Source organism: Larimichthys crocea, unplaced genomic scaffold (assembly GCF_000972845.2).
Source record: "Larimichthys crocea isolate SSNF unplaced genomic scaffold, L_crocea_2.0 scaffold271, whole genome shotgun sequence".
In the NCBI taxonomy this organism is placed as follows: domain Eukaryota; kingdom Metazoa; phylum Chordata; class Actinopteri; family Sciaenidae; genus Larimichthys; species Larimichthys crocea.
In genome coordinates this window covers 80285-107662 of record NW_020853581.1, presented here as the reverse complement: position 1 = coordinate 107662, position 27378 = coordinate 80285, and the positions used below count along the sequence as shown (strand labels likewise).

Below are 27378 nucleotides of genomic sequence, written 5' to 3'. Positions count from 1 at the left end.
GTTAGTTACGTCAATTAAGTTAGTTGGTGATACCTGAGTGTGTATTTTTGGAGCAATGGTTGTTTTTTTGGCAAATTTTTTTGGTCTATTTGGGTTTTTGAATCGGAACAATGGCATGTCACCGTTTTTAATTACAGATAATCTGCAGAGTAACAATACCCCCCTCTTAAATATATTTAGTAGTATATAGTATTACATGTATGTATAAAGCAACACAACATTCAAATGATATACGAGTGGCCTACTTCACAAAAGCTACATGCACATAGTTTATTTCATTGCTGCATTTTGCAACACACGAGTATGTTATACGCTTATTCCAGTATTTTAAGTTTCAATATGTTTAAATGTAATTGTATGTCAGAAATACAAGAATAAATCGATAACAAGTGATTTGTTATTGCTGTTAGTAGTGTAGATTAGGTTTTTAGACCTTTACTGTGGCGAACAATAAGAAATAAAATGAATAATCTAACTAATATTAAAGACACTTAAGATGTTTCTGTGGTTAAAGGTTAAAGGGGGGCGTGCTGCCTGGGCCCCATGACCTCAGTGGCAGTCCTTGCTGTGGCCCTGCATGATTCTTCATGCAGATACTGCAGTGTCTTGTCCACAATTTAATTCCCTCCTTGTATAATGTGCTTTAGAATTTTCTCATTTGGCAACAAATTGCCCGGTGACCAAATTGTGTCACGGAAACGACTTCCTAATTCGAGATAATTAAGTAAAGTCGTTAATCACAGCGGTGCGTGAACCTCCTGAACCGACCTGTGAACGCACTGAGCTCACTAATTGACTGCCTGTTGTTCCTCAGTCATTTCAAACTGCTCCATCTAGTGGCCGCTCGGATAAACGTGAGGTCTGAACGCTTTTTTCTCTCCCCCCTCGTTTATTAAATTATTTATTTTTTTGTCACCGTGAGAAATAAAGTGCCAGTGTAGAGCAAGGACATCAGAAGCTGCGCGGCACTTGCAGCGGCGGATCGCCGGAGACGGAGCGCTTTCACTCACTGTGCCGATTAAAGTTGAGCGCGACACGCTGATGACCTGCGAGCATCCTCCGGGGGAACTGTGCATTTGACTGGCTTAACGAGCGTCAGTTCCCATCTCTTCACTAGTAATCATTTGTTGCTGTCGTGGCTCCTCTGTCCAGCAGTCCGAAGGCTGTGTGTTTTCAACCTGGCACACTGACGGATACAGACAGACTCCGGGGATCACAGGTGAATTATATCTATGCTGCTGTGTCAGGATGCAGCTTTTTAATTCTGCATGGTAGTCTCATTTCCTTGAATGCTCAGGTTTAACATCAACTTAGTTTTACCGTGAATGGACTGCCTTGTGCTTTCTGTTAAAATTGGTCTTCGTGCGCATTTCATGAAGATCTCACTCTTTGAGCCACCATGCCTTAAAATTAAACTGCATCCATCTCAAGAAGCCTTTATATACAAATGAGCTTGATGGGGAACTCTAATGCAGACTGTTGGCTGTTGCACCTGTAGAAGCTCCATAGGAATCAGTGTTAGTGAACTATGCTGGTATTTTTTGGATGTAAATTTGGACTGAGGCTGTTCTAAGACGCATCAGGAGGATTTCAGTGGCTGCACAAAGGCTCTGCCTGCTTACACACTCTAGGATGCAACATTCAGTCAACACAGCCTCTAACGGTAGAGCAGGCAGCCAAAAACACCCTTCAATGCACTCATGATTTAATAAATTCATAGTGACCGGCAAAGTAAGTGGTTGGATGATGATAGGGTCTTTTTTTGCTGATTGTTTTTTGCAGTTCACTGGATTGAGATTTATGAAAATGTGACTACATCTCTGGGTGTGACACAGGAGAAAGTCAAAGGGGCTGCTTGTCATCATCATCATTTATGTTCTTTCTGAGAAACATAAAAAAAAATCAAGCTGATTTACACTGTTCTGCCTGCTACAGACTTGTCCTGGCAGGCTTTGTGCATATGTGTGAATTCTCACCTTGCTCCACAGCACATAATCTTCAGATTATATGACAGCTTTGCAAGGAGTGTTAGTTTTGCATTGCATGTTTAGGCAAACTTTCTTTTGATTTGGGTCACTCATAAGATTTACAGTCAGAGGATAAAATTCAATTAGGCAGCCCTGCAGCAATCTTAACTCACTGGCAGATGGCTTAATACACTTGGATGCTGCCTTAGTGTCCTTTATTGCTCTAATTGGATTTCACCATTTCACACTGTTTATCTGTAAAAAATGAGTTTTAAAATGTGGCATCATTAATTCAATACTTTCTCAGTCACCCTGTCAGATCCAAGACCACTAGCCACCACTGTCTAAACATTTCACATCTCGTTCCCTGTGATGCGCTTTGTCATAAATTGAAATAGACCTCAGACTAAATTGTTGCGTTCCCCGTGTGCCATCGATGGGAAGTAGGGATGTTGGAACAGTGTAAAAAGGAGAATCTGTAATGTTCGATAAATGAAGAGTGCACAGCGATGAGGGCATATTGTCTGTCTGAGTTAATTCTAGCCCAGAGGAGATGGTTTTACTCTTAACGACATTCAGTTTGATTTTGCAGAGGGACATCGCAGGAGTTGTATTCTCCCCGACAATGTGAATGTGATGTTTGATTGTTCTGGAGGCTAACCGTCAGGCTTGCACAGAAATCAAAGAAGGATGCTGTGAGCCTCTCCATTCAACACTTCCTGCATAGCTGTTGTTTTTCTGTCATAATGAAGTTTTATTTTTAAATACTGCTCACATTATATTAAGAACTAAATATGCTGGAGATGAGTGCTCTGCCTCAGTACATTTGGCCCTATTTATAGCATTATTGTGTGAGTAAAACTGCCATCAACCTCCCTGGAAGAATGCTTTCTGAGTGACATCAATGAAGAAAACAAGAGGCAGGTCATCCTTAACACTACTTAATTGCCACGCTTTGTGCTACTGAAAGCCTTGCCAGTTTAATCTATATGAATAATAGCATCTTATTAGTCGACGTAGAGCTAAAATTTCACTCCGGGCTCAGGTTGTTGTGTCAAGACTTATCGCTCTGCTGGTTAATGAAAACGACAATAATTTATGAGTCATAAATCAATGGGATGGTGAGCATCATTGAACCGTGAACCAAAAGCCAGGTTGAATTCCTGCTTGATTAATCATTGTCGCTGCACCTCAGTGGTCAAGCGGCTATGCTCAACAGCCGGCGTTGTAAACAGAATCTTGGCCTCTGACAGGGAGATTTACATCTACAGTGATGTTAATGACTGAACCTGCTCCTGCTGGCAGACACTGAGGCTAAAACTGACTTCATTCTCTGTGATGCAGGAAGTCAATGCAACATTTAAATGTCAGTGGAAAGTGGAAACGTCCGTCCTCGATAGTAACAGCACAGGATATGGCAGCATTCAGATTTCCAATGTTAATGAGGGAGCAGAATAACAAAATGCAACTTCATTATTGTGAAATTAGCCATTTAGAGTAGATGATTATAATTTTCCTCTGCTGCATTGTAATTTTGACTGTACATGTGATAATTATTCATTTGTGTGTGCAGAGAGTCAAACTGGAGAGAGTGGGAAGTAGAGGACTTGAATATTTGAGGAAAGGAGAAACTTTTTGATGTCATATTATATATTTAATGTACAGCAGGAAGAGTCAGGACTTATTTTTTATCAAGGGCTGGTCTTTGACTGCTAATGTGATTACCTCTACTATTTGTGCCAGCATTCATTATCTTGACCTCATTTATAAAAAAAAAAATAAAAAAAATCTTTTCCCAGAAACATGAATCTCTATTGAAGGGCAGATCAGAGCCTTACTGATACTGGATTTTTGGGGCCGATACTGATATTAAAGAGTAAAGAATTCACATATTGATGCGATTGATATTGTATTGTCAAATTTAGAAATAAACATACATTTCTTTGCCATGATCCAACAAATATTTTACATTTTAACAATAAACTTTGTTGTTCAAAATGACATCAGTGCATTGAAGCTGTAAGCTTCACTGTGAATTTAAAGGTCCAGTGTGTAAAATAATAGATTATTATTTATGGAATATGGCTAAAATGGAATATATTATGTTATAGTGTTATCTTTGATATCACTGTTTTCATTAGCGTACAATCGCCTGAAATTAAGATTTGGTATGTTGTTTTATTAATCCCAACTCTCGCCCAAAATCAGGTAGGATAGGCTCCAACCCCACCATGACTCCTGTTTTGAACTGTTTTGAGTGCATGCATCACTGAGCAGCATCCAAAGAAAAAACAAACGTAAGCAGTTAACTCCAAAAGTTGTGAGCCAGGCCTTTTGCATTTTTTGCGCGTCGTCAAACACAGGTAAAAACACTGGTCATTGAATCATTACAAATTAATATACATTTAAAAAATACACTCAAATACCAGTGTATCTATGGTAGACAGATAAAATCAGCTTACTCTTAATACATTGGTATTTGATAGAATCGTAGTAGTATTACTCATATGTTTCGTTGACGTTGACCAAAAAAAAACATTCATATCCAATCCAATCCACTTTATTTACCGTATTTACCGTATATAGCACGATTTTTAGCAAACACAAGGTTTCCAAAGGGCTGCACGACAAGATAAAACACAATAAGTAAATAACACAATAGAAACACAATAAAAACATGAAGTAGACAATAGAAAGTCCTAAAATCCTAAAATGGACAGGCAGCCAGTGGAGTGAAGCTAAAATAGGCGAAATGTGCTCATATATGCTTGTGCCAGTAAAAAGAGGTGCAGCAGCATTTTGTACCAGTTGAAGACAACTAATAGAGGACCCATTAACCCCCAAATAAAGTACATTACAGTAATCCAGCCAGGTGGTCACAAAGGCATGAATTACTGTCTCAAACTGTTGCCTCTGAAGGACTGGTTTGATTTTTGCCAGCTGCCTAAACTGAAAAAAGCTGGACTTCACCACAGCTTAAATTTGGCTGAAGTCATGTAAGCACTTTAGCAGCGGTTTAACAGAGTATGAATCAGACTTTTTGAGAGGGACATAGATCTGGCTATCATAGCATTGAAAAGAAATGCCATGTTTCCTGAGAATAGAACCAAGTGGGAGTAGAGTAAATAAATAAAAGAGAGAGAAAATAAAAGAGGGCCAAGCACAGAGCCCTGTGGGACCCCACATGAGAGAGGAGTAGTGGAGGACACAGAATCATCAAGGCTTACACAGAAAGTCCGATGTGACAGGTAGGACCTGAACCATTCCAGTGCTGTGCCACTGATGCCCACCCACTGCTCCAAACGAGCAATCAGGATTTCATGGTCGACTGTATCAAATGCTGCAGTCAAATCTAAAAGTACCAGGACAACACAGTGACCAGAGTCAGTAGCTAAAAAGATTATTCTTATCATTAAAAACTCTTAAAAGCGCTAAATCTGTGCTGTGCAATGTTTTAAAACTGGATTGGAAAATCTCACTATTTTTTTCTTCATTTAAAAAGTCCATGAGCTGGGAATAAACAATCTTCTCTAACATTTTAGAGAAGAAAGGCAATTTAGATGACAAAATCTAGATAAAGCTAATTTGCAGTTGTTGTCTGTGGTTAGGCCTTTAAAGAACAAAACACATAATAAGACACACACAATAAACAGAGAAATAAACACTACAATCTGTACTTGATACAGCCATTACTAAAAACAACAATTAAGAACAATGAGTGAAAATGACCATCAAACGCAAGAGTATGTTTGCTACATAAATACATCATCCAAGTGTTCACAGATGTGGTTTTGTTTGAGCCTCAGAACGTTTTCCAATCAGTTCATGTTTTTATTTCTGATGGCAGACTAAATCTGTGAGCCTTTCACTGCTAAAGAGGACTGGCTCAGTGTTGTTCTGAATTTTGCTGCTTTGCAGTCTCCAATAACTGCTCCCCTTTGCTATTATATTTGTTCGTTAGATCAATTATAAGTTAGCACTTCTCAAAGTCTAATCCCAGAAATATGAGCACAGTTATTTGCAATTTGGGAGAAGTTAAAAAAGTGCCTCAGTCACAAGTATAGAAATGATTAAAATCTATTTTATTTAACAGCGAGTCTGTATAGCAGATAATAGTTCAAAATCATGTTCATGAGCAATTCTCATAAAATTTGGATTAAATAGTCTCCAAATATTAAAGTGATAAAACAATCTGAAATATGTGCTTTGGGTTGGTAAACAGAAGATACAGTATATTACATTACAGTATAATATACTGTATAGCTAGCACAGTCTAACTCTCACTTCCATTAGTGATATAATAATAATGATATAATATTGTATTCATAGAAATCACTCCCTCTGCTAAGTTTTCAGCTGACGTGTTCCTGATGTTCGACCTGTCAGGCCTGAAGTTTGAACTGACAACTTTCACATTACATCCCAGTGCTGTCTCAAGTGGAGGATTAGTTTATTACTCAGCTCATTTAAACTCTTGTATCGCTCAATCATTAAACTTTGATATTATGCACAGAGATGTTTTACTAATAAGTATATTTAAGGCCAATATTATACTCCAGGGATGTGTTGTTTGTTTGCCAGTTTACACACACACACAGACACACACACACACACACACGCACGCACGCACAAACATTGCAGCTTTTGATTGCATCATTATTTAATAATCAAACATCAATTAAAGAAATAACATTAGATCGTGATTTAGCACAACAGTAAAGCTAAGTGGAGGTTGTGGTTTTATTGGAGTTAATATTATGCATGTCTAATCACGAGAAGCTCGCTGTTTTGGTCCAACCCCCTACAGTGCAATACAAAGTGCATGTGGTTTCATGTTAAAAGCTACAAGAATCTGACTGAATTGTTCAATTGTCCTTCTATGTATTTCTTTTTTAATTGACCATTTTTGGCTCGACTTATGGAGCATTTTCGCACTTTAAGTCACTGATTTTTGGAACTGTTCTCATGTGCGTTTCTATTTTTATTGACCATTTTTGCCCAGACTAGGACATTTTAGCACTTTATGTCACTTTGTAATTGCCTGGACCACTTCAGTCTTTGGAACCACGCGGAGTCCTGTCAGTTGCCGTACAGATGTGGGAACAGGGAACCCACATGAACACTTAGCTCTATGTGGTTAAAAAAGATGACTGTTCTTCAAGAAAAAAAAGAAAAAAATCAGCTATTTTTCCAGTGTTAATAAGTGTTTATTTTCCGCTGATAATTATTTGAAACTGACAAGTGTAAATTGAAGGGTTGTTTTTCCACTTACAGAGTTGATTTTCTGCTCTGAAGTGGGTGTTCAAATGTGTCAGAAGTGTCTATGAACTCAGTGATGTTGGCTTATATAAACTCGGCTATATTGCTGATTGATTTCTACAACCATTAGTTAGCACAAGCCTTTTTGAGGTCACATGAGCTGAGATTATGAGTCTGATTGCGGCTTTATTGTGACTCTAGCAGCTTTGGTAAAAGTTGCTTCATCAGGTTCTGACTTTAAAAGAAACTTTACAGAGCCATGACAGTTTATCACACATTATGTGCCCATTACACTCAATTTAATACTTCAAATTTAATAGCCAGTAGTAGTCAAGCTTCTACCCTATGCTGCAGAGAGAAGTGGATGCTGTATTGTATCTACATACTTCATAGTCGTTTTTTCTCTCCAGCCAGAATATCTTCTGCAAGTATTCAAGATAGAGCAATGAAGCAAAAAAACTGAATTCTATGCAGGGCTGTAGGGCAAAGATAAATCTCTGACCTTTCACCAAATGGTTTATATGCAACATTATAAATGTGTGCCATCGCTTGGACCTGAGGAGCTGTTACGAAAGTATCTACAAAGGCATCTTGAGAACATTTAACATTTACAAAAGCTGAACATGATATTAGTGTATGAATGATTAATACAGCAAACACAATTGTTGATCAACAGAATACATAAGGTTGTAAGGATTTTATCTTTTTGAATTAAATATTATATATTTATAATATTTAAGGATGTGTGGGCATTATCCAGTTTTTGTCTACTGTCAACAAATTCCTTGAAAAGACCAAAGCTAACAAAGTAATGCTAGTACTTTTTGATTTCTCTGCGCTTTTTCTTTCACTCTGCCCTGAACCCTTTTATTCCGAAGGAAGACATAAAGCTTTAAAAGCAGTCACAAATATAACAGTTTCTATTTTCAAGAATGTTCTGTATCTTAAAACAGCAGGACACAGTAGTTTTAAGCAAATGTTACTCACACAGGAAGTAATGCATTTGTTGGCAACTATTTTCTATTTTCAGCCACAGAATAATAACACACCTGATGCTGAAATCTTTAGAGCTGAAGGTGGATGGGTGCCCAAAATCAACTTTTTGACTCACCAGCCAAAGGGGCTGGTGATGAAATAATAACAAAATAGTAATAATAATAGAGGTTGGCGACATTTAACAGACTTGTTGGCTAATCATGCACATCCCTACTCGAGTGTCCAATTACGAATCAGACAGCAGAGGACAGAAACAGCGTGCCCGTAAATGACTCCAAAATACAAACATTTCTTCGCCAGTGGCTATAGGCTTACTTGCCAAACGGATTTGGCAACTGATTCACTTGCTATTTGTCAGCTGTTAATATGTTATAACGTAATATGTAATATGCTCTGTGTAACCCAGCGTAATTGACCACATCCAGCAGCGCTGTAACTGGCCACTTAACACTGCATTATTTCCTTGTATTGTGTTGAGTAGAGGTATAATGAGGCATGAGTTTATGTGTGTGCATATTCTAGTCTGGATAGGAACCAAATGTAAAATATGTACAGGTCAGTAATGTAGTTGGTTGACTCTATAAAAGATCAACATGGTTTTTTAGCTAGCTAACAGACAGCTAGTTCGGTATTTCAAGTTGTCTCTGTGAAATACTTTACGTCCTCCGTAGTAGCATTTGAATTTGTCACGATACTTCACACAGGGAAAACTATGATATGAATTTGTACTAAACTATCTACCGTGTCATGCCACCAACAACTTTTACAAACTGAGAGTGGGAGCACAAGCCACAACTACTACTACTGAATATAGCGTATGTAAAGTTCAGTATCATCACAGCAAAGGAACAGCCAGTACAACAGCTCATTGGTGTGTTTTTAATCGTTTTCTGTAGAGCTCTGTGGCACAGATGAATAATCTGAATGAAGCTTTGGATACACTTTAACACTGCTTGTTAGTAGGATCTTGGTCTTTTCATTGGGATTTGACGGAAATAAGAAATCTATCGGCAGCCTTATCCTGTTAGGCACGGTGTTAATGTGGCTAGTTTGTGCCCAGTTGACAACCTGCCTGAGGGCCACCCAGTGCTCACTCCTGATGGAGAGCACAGCAGGAGCAGTTATAGTGTGACAGCTAGTAACAGCTGTTAAGGTGGAGAGGTGAGGCTGAGAAAAGCCAAATGAGGTCCTTTTATTAATGAGGCTTGGCCTCATCTCCCTCCCTCTCTCTCTCTCTCTCTCTCTCTCTCTCTCTCTCTCTGTCTCGCTCTCTCTCTCAGCTGCAGCAGCATTATCGGTATGCACCTCGTTCTGCTTCCTCTCGGTTCCACAGCAGCTCCAAGGATTCTGCCTCAAACATAGCAATTCAGCTAAAACACCGCTCAAATACCACTGACGTGCCAGCAGTCAATTTCAGCCTTTTTCCCACTGAATGGAACAGAATTCATGAATATCAAAATGCATGGCTTAAAACATATGGGGAGACTCTGGCTTCATAGTTGGAGTTAGATAGAATTAATGTGACTGGTTGTCGGGGCATTATCTCTGCTCTTCTATGTATCACCATGTACAGAACCTAAACGGATTTGCTTACAGCTTATTTAATGCTTAGTTTCACTCCACCTCGTGTTTAGGGCTCCTTATCGCTCTGCTGGAAATTAGCTGTGTTCATTGAAGTTGACAAATTAATCAATATGGTGAACTATTCTTAAACAAACACAGACAGGACATTGCAGTTAATTGTTGAGCGAGTCAATATGGAGCAATCTCACCTTGTTTCAAAATAAGATATAAATCTCAACACGACCGCAGCCCTGTTAAACGGAGCTTAGTGATGACGGTGACACAGAACATTTGGTGAGGAAATGAATGGAAGTAGGCCACCAAACTCAGCAAAGCATCATAGCATTTGAATTTCAAGATGTCTCAGTAAATCAAGTTAACCAAGAGAGAAAAACAAAAACATTGACTACAGCTGTTCAGAGATGTGGAGTCAAAAACGTGATGCTCCTTTTACTTTTGATTCAAACTAAACAATGAGATATTTAATGCGCTATTTTTTGAAGGTTTTGACGTCCATACCCCTCTTTGTAAAAGCTTTGGCAGATCTGGTTTTAGTTTGAAATTTAATACGGCTACTTCTGTCAGCTATTGCAAATTCATCTTTCCAGACTGGAATTATGTCCTATTTTCAAATCAATTTCTCTTTTTGTACAGTTGACTGTGATTCATTTAAAAAAACAGACATTGATCCTGATTCTTTGTTCCATAAGGGGAGCCAGAGCTTAAAAGTGTTGGATTCAGGTCCTTCTTTGGCTATTTTCCTCTTACTCTGTCACTGCTAGGACCGATTGATGCAGAGAGGTGTTACAGTATGAAGCCGTATTGATTTCCTTACATGGCCCTATGAATACACTCTGCCCTGATGATCCAATTCACTGATCCTACAGGCTGCCGTCACACTCAGCAAGATGTTTTACACAATGGAGCAGTGCTCTGAAGTCAACAGAATTTCTTTCACTGTTCTAGACACAGAATGAAACTTCACACCTGGGGTAAAAAGTGACAAAAAACTGAGCACATAACCCCAGTTTAATTTTCTCTTTCCAGATGGACTGGCTCACACCTGAGATGTGAAGTGTGTTATGTGAGCCTAGGTGTTTTCCCACCTCACTGGTGGTGGGGAGAGATGCTGCACTCCGTTGCCATGACAGCAGAAGTTCTCTTTGTTCTTGGGGTCCTGATGAGCAGCGCTCAGTGTAATCCTATAGCGACCCTACCAGTGAGCCGAGAACGTCTGGAAAGGGTGTTGACCCAAGCCAGGGAGGACAAACATCAGGACAAGCAGACCATAGAGGAGCCGCTGGGATACAGCGCTCAGCAGCGGTTGGAGGGAATCAATGCCTTGGGCCCCAACAGGACTGCCGTGAGCCGCACCCGGCTGAACCTCAGCTCCCAGACACAAGGATCTAAGGACGGGAAGTCCCAGGAGCTGTGGACTGAACAGGACAGCCTGAATCAAATAGACGAGGGCCCCACCAGTGACGTCACCCTTTCCCTGGATGCTATCGACGAATACGCCTACCCAGACTACAGGGGTAAAGGCTGCATGGACGAGAGTGGCTTTGTGTTTGCCATTGGTGAGCAGTTCACCCCGGGCCCTTCAACGTGCCCTTGCCTCTGCACAGACGAGGGCCCTCTGTGCACCAAGCCAGAGTGTCCCAAGGTTCACCCTCGCTGCATCAAAGTGGACACTAGCCAATGCTGCCCGCAGTGCAAGGAGAAAAAGAACTACTGTGAGTTTCGTGGCAAGATCTACGCCTCTCTAGAAGAGTTTAAGGTGAGCCCGGTAACCACATTCACTCATTCTTGACAAAGAAATGCTGACAAAACACTTGTTGCAGTTCATCACAGGCACTCCATAGAAACTAGCTACCTTGTCTTGCGGCATGTAAGTGAGCAGGCAGGCAGATTTATAATGGCAAAGGTCAGCACTTGTCTTTTTTTTTTCCTCACACAACCCCCGAATATTACCGGAGGCTGAATTTAGCAGCACAGCTTCAGCAGAGTGTTTCCATATTCAGTTTGTTGATACACATGATAAGGCTACAGTAGTACATTAAGGTAGTAATGTTACAACTCTGCAGAGCACACTGCTGCATGTAGGTGCAGAGATACAGCTGCAAGATTTTTTATGTTTTATCATCTGACCTGATTGCACCACAATCTCGATGTTATGTATCTTATAAGACACTACATTTTCCAGCTCCTAATTCTTCTCTTTATGTTGGCGAGGGTCTCAGCAGGAGGTCAAGCCTAATACAGGATTTTCTTACTTTAACTCATATTGTTAGTGACAGCTCTATGTCAAGTCTCTGCTCAGGGAAATCTACAGAAAGCTCCACTTTCATAAGCAGCATATGTCAGCTGTGTGCAGTGTGGTGTGCTTTGAAACTAAGCAACAGGCAGATTTTTATGCTTGATTGCTAAGTTCTGGGGCATTGTGCTAAGTGCTGCCTCGCTCCATTTTTCACAGTGGAGTGCCATGCGGAGGCGCATGCTTCTGCAATCTACAGCAATGCAGGTAGAATTAACCTTTGCTCTCTTGTTAAGACTAAAGGTGTGTGACTAAATGAAGCCTTTCACAGGGAATGTAGGAGCTGGATTTAATTCAAACTGTATACTATCAATTCCAACCCTTGCCCCACATTTGTTCTATTTCTAGACATACAGGAACGCTCCCAACCAAGTTATTTCTAATGTTTCTGTTCACGCACTGAGAAAATTGGAAGCATCTTTCTTTTCTTTCCAATTCCTATTGATTTTTCTATATCCCTTGATTGGATAGTGAAGTTCAATTCTCTACTCGGCACTCCCTAAAATGAAGCATTCATTGGCAATGAAGTTGAGAAGGATGAGACTTCCCTATAGATGTAGCTTCGTGACATTGAATGCACACTGTCTTAAACAAACCGGACAGGCAGCAGTACTTTTTGTGTATGTGCAAGGGTGTGTGTGTGTGTGTGTGTGTGTGTGTGTGTGTGTGTGTGAAAAACAAAGATAGCTGCAGAGAGACAGAACAGCAGAAAAAGGACACACTGAGACAAACAAAGAGCGAGAGACCAAGATAACAAGAAAGTAATTAACAAGCTGATGACTCTTTGTTGTCTGTGCATCTGTGTGTCTTTTTATGGGTGTGTTAATTACTATTTCTTCACTGCTACTCAGGTGTCTCCGTGCGAGAAGTGCCGATGCGAGCCAAGTGGAGAGGTGTTGTGCTCTGTGGCAGCCTGCCCTCAGACCGAGTGTGTGGACCCAGAGTACGAGCCGGATCAGTGCTGTCCCATTTGCAAGAGCGGTGAGTGTAGACGATTTCCTTCAACAGCACTGTGGTGAATGCTTTAGTACAGCCAATCTAGCGGTGGACGCTGAGTAGCTCCACGAGAGCAGACTTGTGTCAAATTTTTTTGCTCAAGGGCACCTCAACAGGAGTTATAAGGCCAAGGTAACGTGACACTTATTTTGCTGACGCAAAGCACGCAGCTTACTGCACTGCAGTGTTTGCAGTCTCTTTCATATCATATCAGATTGCATCTTTGAAGTAATGAGAGCTGTTTCAATGAAGGCACACCAAAAATATGGTTAATCAGCTATGAGTCGTGGCCTGTTTTTGTTTGCTCTTGTGTCTTAATTTCATTCAATTACTCAGTTTATCTGATGGAAATTGTTGCATATATTCAAAATCCGTTTTTACTGTCTTGAGATTTGAGATCCGCTTGCAATTTATCTATTTATTTTCTGCCAGGCGTTTTAAAAAGTATAATCCAGTTGGTTTGAGAGCTTCAGCGCGTCTGAGAAGAAGGAATTCTGTGGCTCAGAGTCGATTATCTGAAGTTGTTTCGGATGATTCCAGACAGCATGTCCTAGATTATGTCCCCTTGTTTTCTTAGTGTGACTCTAATGCAACATGGCAATGTCAGCAACATTGCTTCCTTCAGCAAAAAGAATGATGACTTGCGATATGCATCTCTGACTTGGAATCTTAAAGTGGCGCAGGCTGTCTGCTATAAACAAGAGCAAGCAATCTGCATGAAGAAAAAGCCCTGTGATAGAGACAAGATACACAGTGCGCTGCACATAAAATTGCTTCGTCTGTAGTGAGCCACTTATTAGATGACAGCCCTGATAATATCATTTTTGAGTAAAACTGCAAGCAAGATATTTTGGTTTTAATGCTGTTTGTTGAAACTGAGCATTAATACACTGAATGGTGAACACAAGAGAGTTAGAAATAACAGACTGTGGGCAAGTCAGATTACAAAAACAACTGTCTTGCATATTTATGCTCCGAAGAGATGTGCGAAAATATGTCAAGACGTTTATTTAACTGAAAGAAATAAAATGTCCACAAACTGCAGCCACTGTCTACTCAGTTCATCATAATAACATCCAGAATATCACATTAGAACGATTCTTCTCACATTTTATGACATAAAGCATTTGCATGTAATGAATGTTCATGACATGAACATAGTTATCAGAAGTTCTCCCACTCAAATTAAAAGCTTGTTTCACAACCTCTAGAGATGACACGTTGAAAACATTGGTAGTCACAGAGTGTTATGCATCCAATTAATATTTTCCTGCTGTAATCTTGGGAAATACATGTTGGTCCTTTGTTCCCTTTTTTTTTTTTTTGCTGTTCACCCACTTTTTTTGTATGCACATATTGATCATGCTGAGCATGCTTTGTGCAGAGTTTGGGCAGTGCTCTACATTTTCCCCTGTAAAATGCCCTGTGGATTTGCTAGATTGCATTCGCAGGCACATCAGTCTCGGAGGCAGTTACAGTACAGTATGTGCAGAGATGTGGCACACTGTAGAGAGTATGCATCTATATTCAAAAGTCCCACCAAACCCACAAAGTCATTCAGCCGATGAGGATTTTCAGTTTTAAGATGGCATCAGTCCACATTACCATAAGATTACCACATATTAGCATCCAATAAACAGAGCTCAATGTTTGAAACCACAACTAACTTTGCCTCAGTCCTTCAATCCTCGGAAATATTTGGATTATTTTAGACCTTTGGGATTCTGGGGTACTACGCCGATTTTACACATTGAGACCAGTTTATTCGTCATGAGGGGTTCAACGCAACCTGTGAAAACAGCTATATAATCTCTTTCACACTTTTAAAACCTGCACTATAAACTGGAGGCATTGAAATATGTAGACTTTTACCAAGAAGAGGGTGTTGGTGCCTAAATGTTCCCCAACATAGAAACACAAGAGTCTTTTGTTAAAGGGCTACCATAGAGCGGAGACTGATTTCAAGTGGGCTGGATGATTAAAACCTTTGTTTGAGCGTAAAGAAGTACATTCTGAAAACGTTCACAATCAATCAACAGCCTGAATCTTAAGAAAATAAGTGCACATTCTGTCAGTTTATAATAGCTGTATTTATATATCATTTTTCAGTACATGTAACAAAGTTCTTTATAACAATCAATATAAAACAATCAAATCAGAATAGAATGGATGTCATACAAATGGACATCATAAAACTGCAAGGCTGATCTCAAGTCTATTCAAGTACATTTTGAAAACATCAATCTCTATAGACATATATGAATGCAGCATCTGGAGGTGAGGGATCAAGATTCAGGTCCTGTAAATATTCTGGTTTCCATTTGTAGCCTGAGTTATATTGACTGAAATCAGCAGTTTTGGAACCGATATTTTTTGGGCCTTTTTATGCCTTTAATTGATAGGACAGCTGAAGAGAGACAGGAAGCAGGGGGCAGAGAGAAGGGGAATGACATGCAGCAAAGGGTCGTCCGATGCAGGATTCGAATTGGGGCCAACTGCAGCAAGGACCGTAGCCTCTACACACGGGGCGCCTGCACAACCCACTACGCTACCGTCCACCCCGATGATTTAGCTTTTTATTAGTTATATATTTTTTTGCCTTTTCAAGCTTTATTTTTGATAGAGACAGCTGAAGAGGAATGTCAGGAATGTGGGGAGAGATGGGGAATGACATGAGGGAAAGAGCCACAGGTTGGATTTGAACCCTGGGCTGCCACGGCAAGGACTAAGTCTTCGTGTCTGTTTCTGGGAAATCAGACAGTTTTTTTCCTGTAAGTTTGGTATGGTGGACGGATGGCCACTTAATTCACAAACACATTCATACTCTGATGGCAGAGGATGCCATGCAAAGTGCCAACTGCTCATCAGAAGCATAAGGCAGCTTTCTATCCAAACTGCTCACACTGATACTAAACTCAGTCATACACACACATTCATACACTGACATCACAACCATTGGGAGCCATACGTTTCAATATCTTGCTTAAGGACACATCAACTGGACTGGGGGAGCTGGGAATCAAACCGGCAACCATACAAGAAAACATGCCACATTTACCCCACAGTAGAGATTAAACTAGGAGAGTTTCATGTCCATCCAAGTCAACTGTCAGTCATCTAACGTTGTCTTACTTCTGCAGAGGCAGGAGCGGCCAAAATAGTCCTCCCAATTTGCTACTCAAAGGAAAAAAATAGGGATATAAAGTCAAGATCTCATTGGCCTCTGTTATATTTAACACGCTTTGTCTTTAATAAGTCCCCCAAATTTATGGAAGTGAAATATTAAATCAGTAGAGCACCCCTTTAACCCCATACTATTATTTTTTTACGCACACACCTGTATGGCTTTACTAAAATTAGACGTCTGCTACATCATTTAACCTCTGTCAGCTCTGTCTCACTCTCTTTTACAGCAATCTACCTGAGCACAGTGGTATTTATGAAGATGTAGAACTAGCCTTTGGCAGCACTTACGCCTTGTTTATACAGCAGTCAGGTCACAGTGTTTTTAGAGCTGCAGCAGGTGATATCTTTAATGCTGAAAAGTATATTTTTAGGCTTGTGCCCATCGCCTCCTAGACTTCCTTTCTCAGTTCCGTGGCTCCTGCTGGTGTTTTCACATATTCAGGATAGCTGTGAATATCCAAGTTCACACTTTTAATTAAGCAGAGTTGAGTATCTTTGTATCAGTATGTGTTCAACAACCTTTTATTGGACAGGGAGCAGTTTTGGCTCTGATTTGATGAACAGGAGTGCTGGGGTTATCATCGTGTAAACATGAGGTGTAAACATGAGGTGTAAACACTTTTCAGAATCACCAAGCATTTTTATGAGCGTCAGACTTTGCATGCTGCTCATCACCTTCAACGTTTTGGAGGAAATGGAGTCTTGTGCCAGGGAATAATCCATCAAAAACATTTCGGCTTGTAGAGTTAATTGTCACGTTCTTTCTTTTTCCCATTTGCAGTTTATTTCACGCTAGACTTGCCACCATAAAGTGTACATAACTACATGTTAAAAAATGAACTACAGGGCATACCTTGTTAAATATTGAAAGATACATTAATCGGACGTAAACAGAAGTAAATGAGACATCGCTCGAAATGACACCGCTGATCATCCTTCAGTTCGTATCAATATCAAAACGATTAGACATTGGATTTCACTTTGTCTTTTATTCATGATGCTTCTTTGCCAGGTATTACAGACACCATGATTTAAAAGATGAGGATCATTGATTGTCAACTCCCATCTTGCCGCCGTTGATCATGAAGCACTCAATACAAGACAGCACCTCAGTGCTAGCTCCGTGATGAAATACTGATGATTTAAAATAAGGTTATTGGAGGTCGTCAGAGACTTCCCGCTCCGGTGGTGTTGTTTGTCTTGTTTGCAGATGTTGTTTGACATGTAGACAGATGTTAAGACCTCCCAGGAACTGTGACGCATCTAAAGTGTCACATCAAAGCTCAGCTCATTAATGGGACCGAATTAAATCCTCATCCAGATGTGTAATGTCAGGAGAGGAAATTGTCATAGAGTTTAATGTTGTGCAAATCAAAGTAGAAAAAGGAGCAAAAATGGAATGAATGAGGTGAAAGATTGAAACATCAGATCTGTAAAGAGAAAAAAAAATCTCACATTTGGTTTCTGATTAAACTTTTACTCTAATTTCCCAGCTAACAGCCATTCTGCTTTACCGTTTTCACTCTTGATATAAATCACAATGAAGTATTTTAGTGTTTGATAAGTTCATCAAATATGCACAGGCATTATCTTGGCCTTTTCAGGCATGCAAAATCAATGCTTATGGCAGAGCACCCTGTCTCAGATGTGTTATTCAGCCTGTATGCAAGGAGACACTTGGGGAAGAGCCAGGGGAGGAAGATGAAAGTGAGAGGTATCGCTAACATCCACCGCAGACAGTTGTTCATGAATATCAAAGAACAGCTGTGAATGAGAGCAGGTTCTCATCATTTTTTACTCATTATCTCAAAGCACTGGAACACATTGCAATTAAATGGTTTCATAGCCTGTAAAGTTTTGACTATCATTCACACGCTGCCATAAAGTTTAATTAAACAATATTGATTCTTTCAAAGAATGCCTCGTCAATACAAGTCAAAGAGGGAAAACATGCTCTCTGTACTTTAATTTTTTTGGGTATTTTTTTTACTGCTTGAAGTCATTTATTATTTACTACTTATACTTATTTTCCTTTTCCACGACATGTAGGTGTTGTAGGAATGACAGTATTATGTATTCTATGCCGAGATTCCCTCTCGCAGCATCTGCTTTTGAAGAATTCTTTGGAAAAAGAAAATCAATGCAGGAGAAGCCTCTTTCGTCGGCACCTCGGCCATGACTCTCTCCCTCTTGTCCTTTGCTCTTGCAGGGTATCGCCTTGGCAACGCATGAGGAAACAAGTGATGCTCTTCAAGACTCAGACGTTAGGGTCAACACTAATCTGGGGGGGATGTGATAAACAGTCTGAACCCGAGCCAAAATCACTTCAAATAGAGCAACACAAGACATGGTAGCCTGGTTGCCAAGAGGGATAGAGACTCATTTAAATTAAGAGAGGCATGATTCATAGACAGCCTTTTGAGATGTGGCAGGTTTTTCTAAAGGAGCGTGCATGCTAAAGGAACAAAAAAAAAAAACACACAAGTGAAAGGGAAGTTGTTTACATGGACGTGAAATGGTGTGTCCATCTCATCCTGACAGCACAGGCGAGGAGTAGTGTAGCAAACAGAGCTAGTCTCAGTCAATAAATACTTACTGCCAAGCTTTTCATTCTCACATACTCTATGTAGTTTACAATGAAAATGCTTGTGGATAAACCAGCATTAACCAGGTCACAGGCACCTTGAAAGTCCATCATTGTTTTGTACAGACTTAACAAAAAGCAGGCACTTGGCAATGTTTTGTTGGGTAAAATGACAACAACCGCTATATTTCATGTAATGAAGCTAGGTTACATAATGTTTGTGCTAAAATACTGTTTGTTAGATGACAAAATCATAAGATAAGACAAGACAAGACAAAATAAGGTAAGATACAAAAAGATAGACTTTATTGATCCCACTTGTTGCAGCAGCTTACAATATACAAGGTGGATAAGGAAAAATACACATTAAATAAATAAATAGGGGCGTCCTGGTGGCTCATCTAGTAGAGTGGGCTCCTCGCATACGACCAGGTTCTGATTCTGGCCTGGTCTGGTCCACGGACATTTGCTGGGTGTTGTTCCCCCTCTCTCTCCCTGCTTTCCTGTCTGTCTTCAGCTGTCTGCTCTCATTTGTTCTTCCGTCCAGAGTTACCAGCGAGTCCGAAGTGAGTTCATTTAACCACATCTCTGTGATGCTACACTCTCAATACTCCCCTGATTAGTGATCTTATAAGGGAGAGATCTTATACATGGTTTGTACAGTCTTTTCCGCTCCTGGCGCTTAGTTCTGTTTAGATCCAGCTCTGCATCCCCGTCTCCTACTCCAGTTGATGTTTTCATGCTTCCAGCTGATTCCTTAGAAGACAAAATCTTGTAAATGCTCATTACATTACATAACATATGTACATGATTGTTACATACCAAAAAGAGCTAAAACATTGCAGCTAAAGCTACGTGTCCCAAGCAAAAAATCTGAATTCTCCCCACTCAAATGTACAAAAGTATATTTGTCCTTCCTATGGCGTGAAGAAGAAACTACAGTGGCGAGGAAACATGCAAAAAACACTGAAGACTATCTAGAAACATGGCACTTCAACATGGTGGACTTCTTAGAAGGGGACCTGCAGCATCTGTAGATCTAAAACACTAATTCTTACAATAACAAAAAATATATATAATTTTTTTTTGGGTGATTACACACAAAGAATTACATATTTATAGATACTATATTCTGCCTGTATATAGAGCACAATAAACACGCTGGACGTTTAAGGTGATACTTCAACATACATCAAACAGTATATGGACTACTTTTACAAGGGAAAAGAATCTGAGGATGAAGCATACCTGATGAGTTTGCCAAACATAACCATATGTAACTCAGATTGCTGCACTTGCTGGAGGGGAATCCCAGGACGAAGCTGCTAATGTTATTCTAAATTCTGGTCGAGTCACACCTTTGCTCCCATGCATTAGATGTTCGCACGCTAAACCAATATTTCTCTATTGTAATCTGTAACCCAATAGAATAAAGCTTGTGACATGCCCCTTGCATCTTGAAATGACACCAGGTAGTTAACCAGTCAGCCAGACATGGTTGCAGCTTATATTAGAGCAGATAAACACACTGTTTATATACAGAATTGCTCCGATATCGCCCTATGCAATTACATAAAAAATTCAACTCTTGACAGATTGTTATGGTTGCTAAGCTATGATTGAACAATTGCTGTTTTTAGCTCAGAGAGAACAGTCTAATAGTTAGGTCAGTATACAACAAAGACAATGATGAGCAGTAATTATGTACAGTGCAGCATAGTGTCTATACTGTTGGCCATAATGTAATCAGGAATAATAATAATATAATAAAGTGTCATGTTTTAGATGAACTGGAAAGGTAGGACATTTCACATCATAACAAAAGGTTAAAAAAAATATTTCATTTTTGGTTTAATTTTTTCATTGTGCTGGTTTATTTAATTATCTAAAGGCCATTTCCATTACTGGACTCATGATTACATTAGAGAAAGGTCACTATAATGAAGCAATTGTTAGTTATATTATGTCTTAACAATTAGAGTACTGCAGAGTCGCTGAGTCCTCTGCTTGTTATGTGTTATTTTCTATATTATCTTCTGAATAAAACTCAAATGTTAATTTGACTTCCAAATTTTCACAGTATGGTAATGAAGGGGAACAAAACTAAATGAAAATCTAGTTGATCTTCTAGACTGACATCAAAACTTTAAATATAATGTTTATGAGGTTGAAATAATTGAAGGTCTTCCAGTAAAGTCTGTCACCTGGACACTGCTGTGATGGCTGGCAAGGTTTTGTGGCAAGTCCCTGTGAAGGACATCGGTTGTGACAGACGTGCTACTTGTGTGCAGCAGGGTCGTTCAGCCACAAAGATTATCAGTGGACACAGTGGCTGGAGACAGCATATGCAAACAAACATTCAATATGAGGTGGCACTTCTATAAAACTGTCTGCAGCTTTAATCCAAGGCAGTTCATATTTAAAAGTAACCGTCCGTTTCACGCAGCATCTCTGGAAGAAATGATTCATATTGTTGTTAAATCATCATCTCTTGCTGCAAAGTTCTCCCACTTTCTGCCTTTGCGAAGCAAGGTCATTTTTATTCTGCATTTATAATGCAAATGTACTCAAGAAATGCATTAAGATGAGTGATTTCTGCTATTTTCTTCTTTCCATTACCTTTAAAATGGAGCTCCGCAAGTTCTTAACATTTCTGAATTAAGTCGTGTGATGATTGTGATGTGTCCTCATTTCCTCGTCCATTATCTGGAGCTGCTAGAGAGCCAAAAGCCACAGGTGCTAATGGCTATCTCTTTCTCACGCTACCCATGCCAACTTCGAACACGCTGTAGTGACAGTTTGGGTCCAACTGTTCATGCACATGCACAGTCCATTTGTTTTTGGCTCTTGTGCCATTGAAAAGCTCCTCTGAAGCCTGATGTGCCTATAAAAATCTCTTTCTGCCATAGAGAGTGAGAGGGAGAGAAAAAGAGTGATGGGGAGATGGGGTATGTTATATTAATGAAGCAATGACAAAAAGGTGGGTGTTGAATGGCAGAATAATAGGGTGACAGGAATGAGTAAGCACAGTGGCGCCGAATCCATGCATTAATTAACACAAATGAGTGTCATGCAACTCTAAATAACTGGCAGGTTGTGATTTAATCCCAGCTCCAGGAAGGAAGTTCTTTTGATTTATTTTGTAAAGTGCATGATTATTTTTCCCATTTTTCTCTCGCAGGATATTCCTGACATTTGCGTCTTTTATTTGAGACGCTGTGTTCTAAATGCCGCTAATGATGATGAATCAGTAGCGACAGCAGCCTGGGCCACAGGATGAGTTGTTATTCAGATAGGGTGTGTGCGTGTTCATCTGAAGACTTATAAATGTGTTAGGGCTGACATTTTGACAGGCCTCGGCAAACTGTTCACATTGATTGATGTGCCAGTACGCTCCTCCTGGGTGCTGACGTATAATGAAATGTGGTGGCTGCAGCTGAAAGACTCCCCATTTATCAGCATCTTAATTATACAACAGTGTGGCTCAAGACCTTGTTAGTCTGAGGGAAATAGCCATTGTTATGCTATACCTGATGTTGTGGAAGCAATTCCCGCAGTGTTTATATTTTGCCGTGCAGCTTGAGAGATAATGGATGATTTATGAGCACTTTTTTTTTTTAAGCCACCGGTTGAGGACAGAGCCACTTCCACTCAACAGAAGCTTTAGCTTTTTTAGCTTTTGCATCACACCTACTACCAAAGAAGGTAATGCTGTATGTGATATAAGGAGGACTTGGCAAGTGGATTTTTTTGTGCACGCAATGTTGGCAGACGGAAGGGAGCGCCTAAATAAGCGCCCCAGCGGCAGTTCTTTTTTTGCACGTCTCTGAGCCACTTGCAGGGCTCAGTTCTTAACAAACTACCTTCAACATCAAAATTTCCATTAGTGAGATCCAATTTCCTACAAAATAATAAAAAAGAACAGTCCCTTGGGGAACACTTTAGAACTGTATTAAAGCACTGCGTAATAGTGCTTAATTTGGTTTTTATGCACAATTCCCACTTTGTGCATTCCAACCTCAGTTACACATGGAGGAAGGCACGCCTACATCAGGATTTATGCTTTTCCTTTGGTAGTGTAGAACAAAATAGCATTGAATATCTCGATTGTGCATCTACAATTGAATAAAATTTGCTTTTAAATAAGTTTTAAATAAACAAAATCAGGTTAAATGTTTGAATCCCAGGACAAAACTAGAGCAGAAGCGATAATCGTGTGAATTGGGTCCTTAACAATTCAGTGCAATCACTGCAATCCCAGGATGCATCTCTTTCCTGATGAGAGCTCGGTCTTCCAGAATGAAAAATGCTGCTCTACATCACCCGTGAGTGGTCACTCAGTGGTCTGAAGAGCCTGGTAATGATGACCAATGGAAGAGCTATTTTGAGCAGATACGAATCCAATTGATGATTCATTGCCAACTGGGAAACTGCAAATTCCACCTTTTAAGGGACCCCGGTGAAAGCTCATATTCATTTTGATGAATGTGAATCATCCTGAATTAAAACCTGTCAGCAATGGCAACTGAAACCAGCAGAAGTGTGGTGATACCTGTGTTTCTATTATTTTTTCCTGTGGCTCTTTATAAGACTATTTTGGGAAACTATCAATGAAAGCCCAGATGTGGGAACCCATTTTCCACTGAGAGAAATGAAATGAAGGGCACAGCATTTGGTCTCTTGTGTTCATTCTCTTCATGGACTGAGTGCATTTATGTTTACTGGGGTTTCATGAAATTATCTTACAGAAACAAGATGAGATACTGTACTGCTTTCAAAATAACTTGTTTCCCATTGGCCTTTGTTCCACACTGTATTTCCACATAGAAGGTTTCCTTTTGTCAGATGTGGAAGGCTGAAACACATCTGACAAAAGGGCAATTCTTCTCTTATATATTATACATTCATATGCTTCTAAATGAATAAAATGCTACCTATTGAAATTTTAGCACTTTGTCACAGTATTGACCTACTTCAGCTTGAGTCTTGTACTAGAATAGAAACATTATCAAAACCCTGTCATATAATCATAAAATGTGTGAAATACATTTTTTTTTATTAGCAAGAGCAGTAGTAGATGTAATTGAAACCACATAATGCACTTTGAAACGAAGGCTACAAGAACTCTAGCCTGAATGGTGCTCTGCAGAATGGCAATAACCAGAACCAGATAATCACGGGTGTTGAGCATGCACATTTAGCAAACGAAAAGCAAATGAAAAAGGCTAAGAACAAACTCTGGACAAAATAAAAAAACAAGCAAACAAAAAAACAGGCATTCATGGTGGTTGCTGACGTTAACTAACATTAGACTTGATAAGCTGCTGGTCATACCCAGTGACAGTATAAAGATTGGACGTCATATCCATGACGTCACCCACAGGTTTCTGAAAGCTCACATCACAAAGCCACGGGAGTTGCCACTTCTGTGGCTTTTATTCACAGGCTACTTATTCTGATATTTAATGTCACTTACTGTAGGCTTACCTGATTTATCCACAAAGAAAAACAAGCAAGGTTTTTGAGTGACAGAACTACAGAACAGAAGAGTCTAGACGGACAAGGATGTCTGGGAATTCACTGACTCTGATCTGATCTTTTGAACAACACAAAGGGATGTGACTTTGAATTGGGTGTACAGTCCCATAATGGCCTTTTTACACACTGAACTGTGTCCTTGGTGGGACTAGTAGCAGAAAAATAACACAGACTCAGGTGGCAACAGATATTTTTTCTTTGAAATTTCTAATTAACTTTCAACTATAACATTGACATGAGGATAAATGATTCATTTGACATCATAATATATCATTTAATATCATCAAGTTTCTGTTCATTTGGTTTGACCGGAGCAATGCTTACATATTACCTCAAATAACCGGAGCAAAGCAAAGCATGCATTTTCAGTGGTCATAGCCTGAACCCTATAATGTGTCATGGTGTTAGCAACACAAAAAAAACACATTAAAAATATATGAAGCCAATTTGAAATTCTATTTTCAAACACACTATAGGGGCTACTTTCTAATTTGCTCGACTTTTGCTTTTTCCTCAACACCTACAGGGCCAAATTGCTACGCAGACACAACAGTGATACCGGCTGGCCGAGAGGTGAAGATTGATGAGTGTACAATCTGCTACTGCACATACGAGGAGGGCACCTGGCAGATTGAGCGTCAAGCCACCTGCAGTAAAAATGAGTGCCAGCGGAGCTAGAGACTGGCATGGTGAGAGGGGACGTTGGCACACAACACCAGCGCCAATCCGCATGTAAACTCTTGGCCTTTCACCCAGTCTACCGGACATCAGGGTCGGACTGCAGCCCTCGAGCATTTCAGCATTTATAGTCACTCCTGTATTACTGAAGAAAGAAAATGCTTTTATGAACGTTTATAATCCACACACAGAATATCTATTTATCTATGTATTAAATTATTTATGAATATATACAAATATAGGAGTCATCAATGCTGATCTAGTGAAAAAGTATTTTTTATAGCCTCTGTATTTTAATAAGAAATGTGTTGGACCAGAGGTCAATAAAACAACAGAATGTATAGAACACACACAGCTGTCTTTGGAGGTGAAAGCCTCAATGTCTCATGTGGTGTCGTCCAAGAAATCCTGACACCAGTCCCTCTACCACCAAAGTGCAGACTAGACTACATGTGATCCATTTCACTGGGTAATGATTTGCTGTGTAGGATGTTGAAGTGCAGAGTTAAAAACAACACGATGAGAAAACAGAGGGAAATTCAAGAAGACTCGACTGTTTCCTGATTTCTTTGATCTTTTTTGGATGTTCAAATGTGTTTTGATTTCAAAGTGCTTTTTTTGTATTTCTCTTGGTACTGTGTTCATGTTTCAAATAAATGCCAATCTGCGCGCTGTAAATGCTTCAAATGGTACTTTTCAGCTGTGGGGTCTTAATGTTTTCATGTCTTTGCTGTGGGAGGATGGTGTTTTACATTTACAGACTGTTGAATAAAATGTTCAGCTGAACCAACAAAAGATACTGAGATGGAATGATCAACCCAGTTTCTCTCAACTTTGCATTTTAGAAATCACGGGTACCCTTTTGGATGTGACAAACGTGAACAAATCCAGCCTTTACATGTAAGCATTTATCTATTTTTGAGTTCCATGACAATAAACAGTTTGTGGGAAAGCTACAGCTAAATATTTAAAGAGTTGTCAAGAGGATATTTAGTTATTTAGTAATGCTGCGGTTTCATTTTATAGCAATAGCAATAAGCAACACAATATATACAAGAGAAGTTGTAGTGAGAATACAGATTCTAGTAGTAGGCTCTACATGTTCAACTGCCTTAATAAAGGCCAGACTGCACACTCCAATGTTATTGATCCCAATTTGCTTCCAAAATCCTGAAACTAAAAGGTCATATAACTTGCAGCATATTTTTTCTTGTCTTCATCTTCAGTTTGAGGATGAGGCGTAATGAGTACATGTATCTGGCAGAGCCACGGGCCCCATTGACTAGTAGATCAAAATGATGATTAATAATTTAAGTCTAGGTTAGAGCATCAACACTGAAGGGCAGGCTGCACTAAATGAGTGCAGATGTTGGGTTTCTGTTTTTTTCTGTTATCTTTTGCAGTGCAGCTCTCTGTGTGTGTGTCACCCTTTGCGATGTGCTGGCCACACCACAAAACGCTTTGATCAAGGGGTTGCCAGACAACGACGTTGCATCTCCAGCAGTGAGACGTGCCTGTCAGGCATCCAGCGGGATCGAGGTAAATAAGCCTAAATGCATGTACATGCTACGTGACAGGCTTCTCTCAGAGCAGCAGGGGAGCATTGGCACAGATCTATTAAGGTTTACTGGCCAGCCTTAATTCTTCTCTTTCTATGACTGTAAGGGTCCTCTCAACCCGCTCATTCAAGGAAAGCAGGACTTGCATTGTGCATACAAGTGGTAAATTATGGTGGGATTTTTCTCTCCTATCCACCAGTACTCGCTTGTAATACGAAGAGCTCATTTTGATGTGCCTACTGCCGTTCCCTCTTTATTCTTTCATTTTCCAAGATAAGACTCCCATATGTCTAATTCCCAAGCAGCGTTCCTGCTGTGTTTCAGCCAATGAAGTAATGATTCCAACCAGGGATGTTATCTGCCCTCTCTATCTGCTCTGACCAGGTTATTAACATTCGCAATTGGCTTTAGTTCAGTTCATATCCCATCTGTTATCCAAGATCAGTCCTGTGTATGATTGGATAGACGAAAGTTGTGATTAAGACTGCCTATAGGGTTTATTCATCAGAAACTAAGCTGGGTCTTTTACTTTGAAATACAATTCCCAGAATAGTACGCATCTAAACTCTTTCAAAGAGGCCATTAATTGGACACATCTGTTGGAAAAACCCGTAAGAGATTAGTCCGGTCTCCCCTATCCTGTAACTTAGTAATTAGGCTTCTGCCCTGTTCTGGACAATGCACACAGCTGCACAGAGATGAGATGTGTTCATATAACAGTAGGTGATGAAATTCATT

General features: G+C 39.8%; 1 protein-coding gene across 1 annotated transcript; it reads left to right on the top strand.

Moving 5' to 3' along the window:
* Positions 1 to 902: 902 nt before the first annotated feature.
* vwc2 (von Willebrand factor C domain containing 2) lies at positions 903 to 25854 on the top strand. Its single transcript, XM_010734532.3, has 4 exons — positions 903 to 1219; positions 10833 to 11562; positions 12951 to 13080; positions 24930 to 25854. Exons 2-4 carry the CDS (start codon positions 10912 to 10914, stop codon positions 25079 to 25081), a joined length of 933 nt encoding a protein of 310 aa, XP_010732834.1. The 5' UTR covers positions 903 to 1219; positions 10833 to 10911; the 3' UTR covers positions 25082 to 25854.
* Positions 25855 to 27378: the final 1524 nt, after the last annotated feature.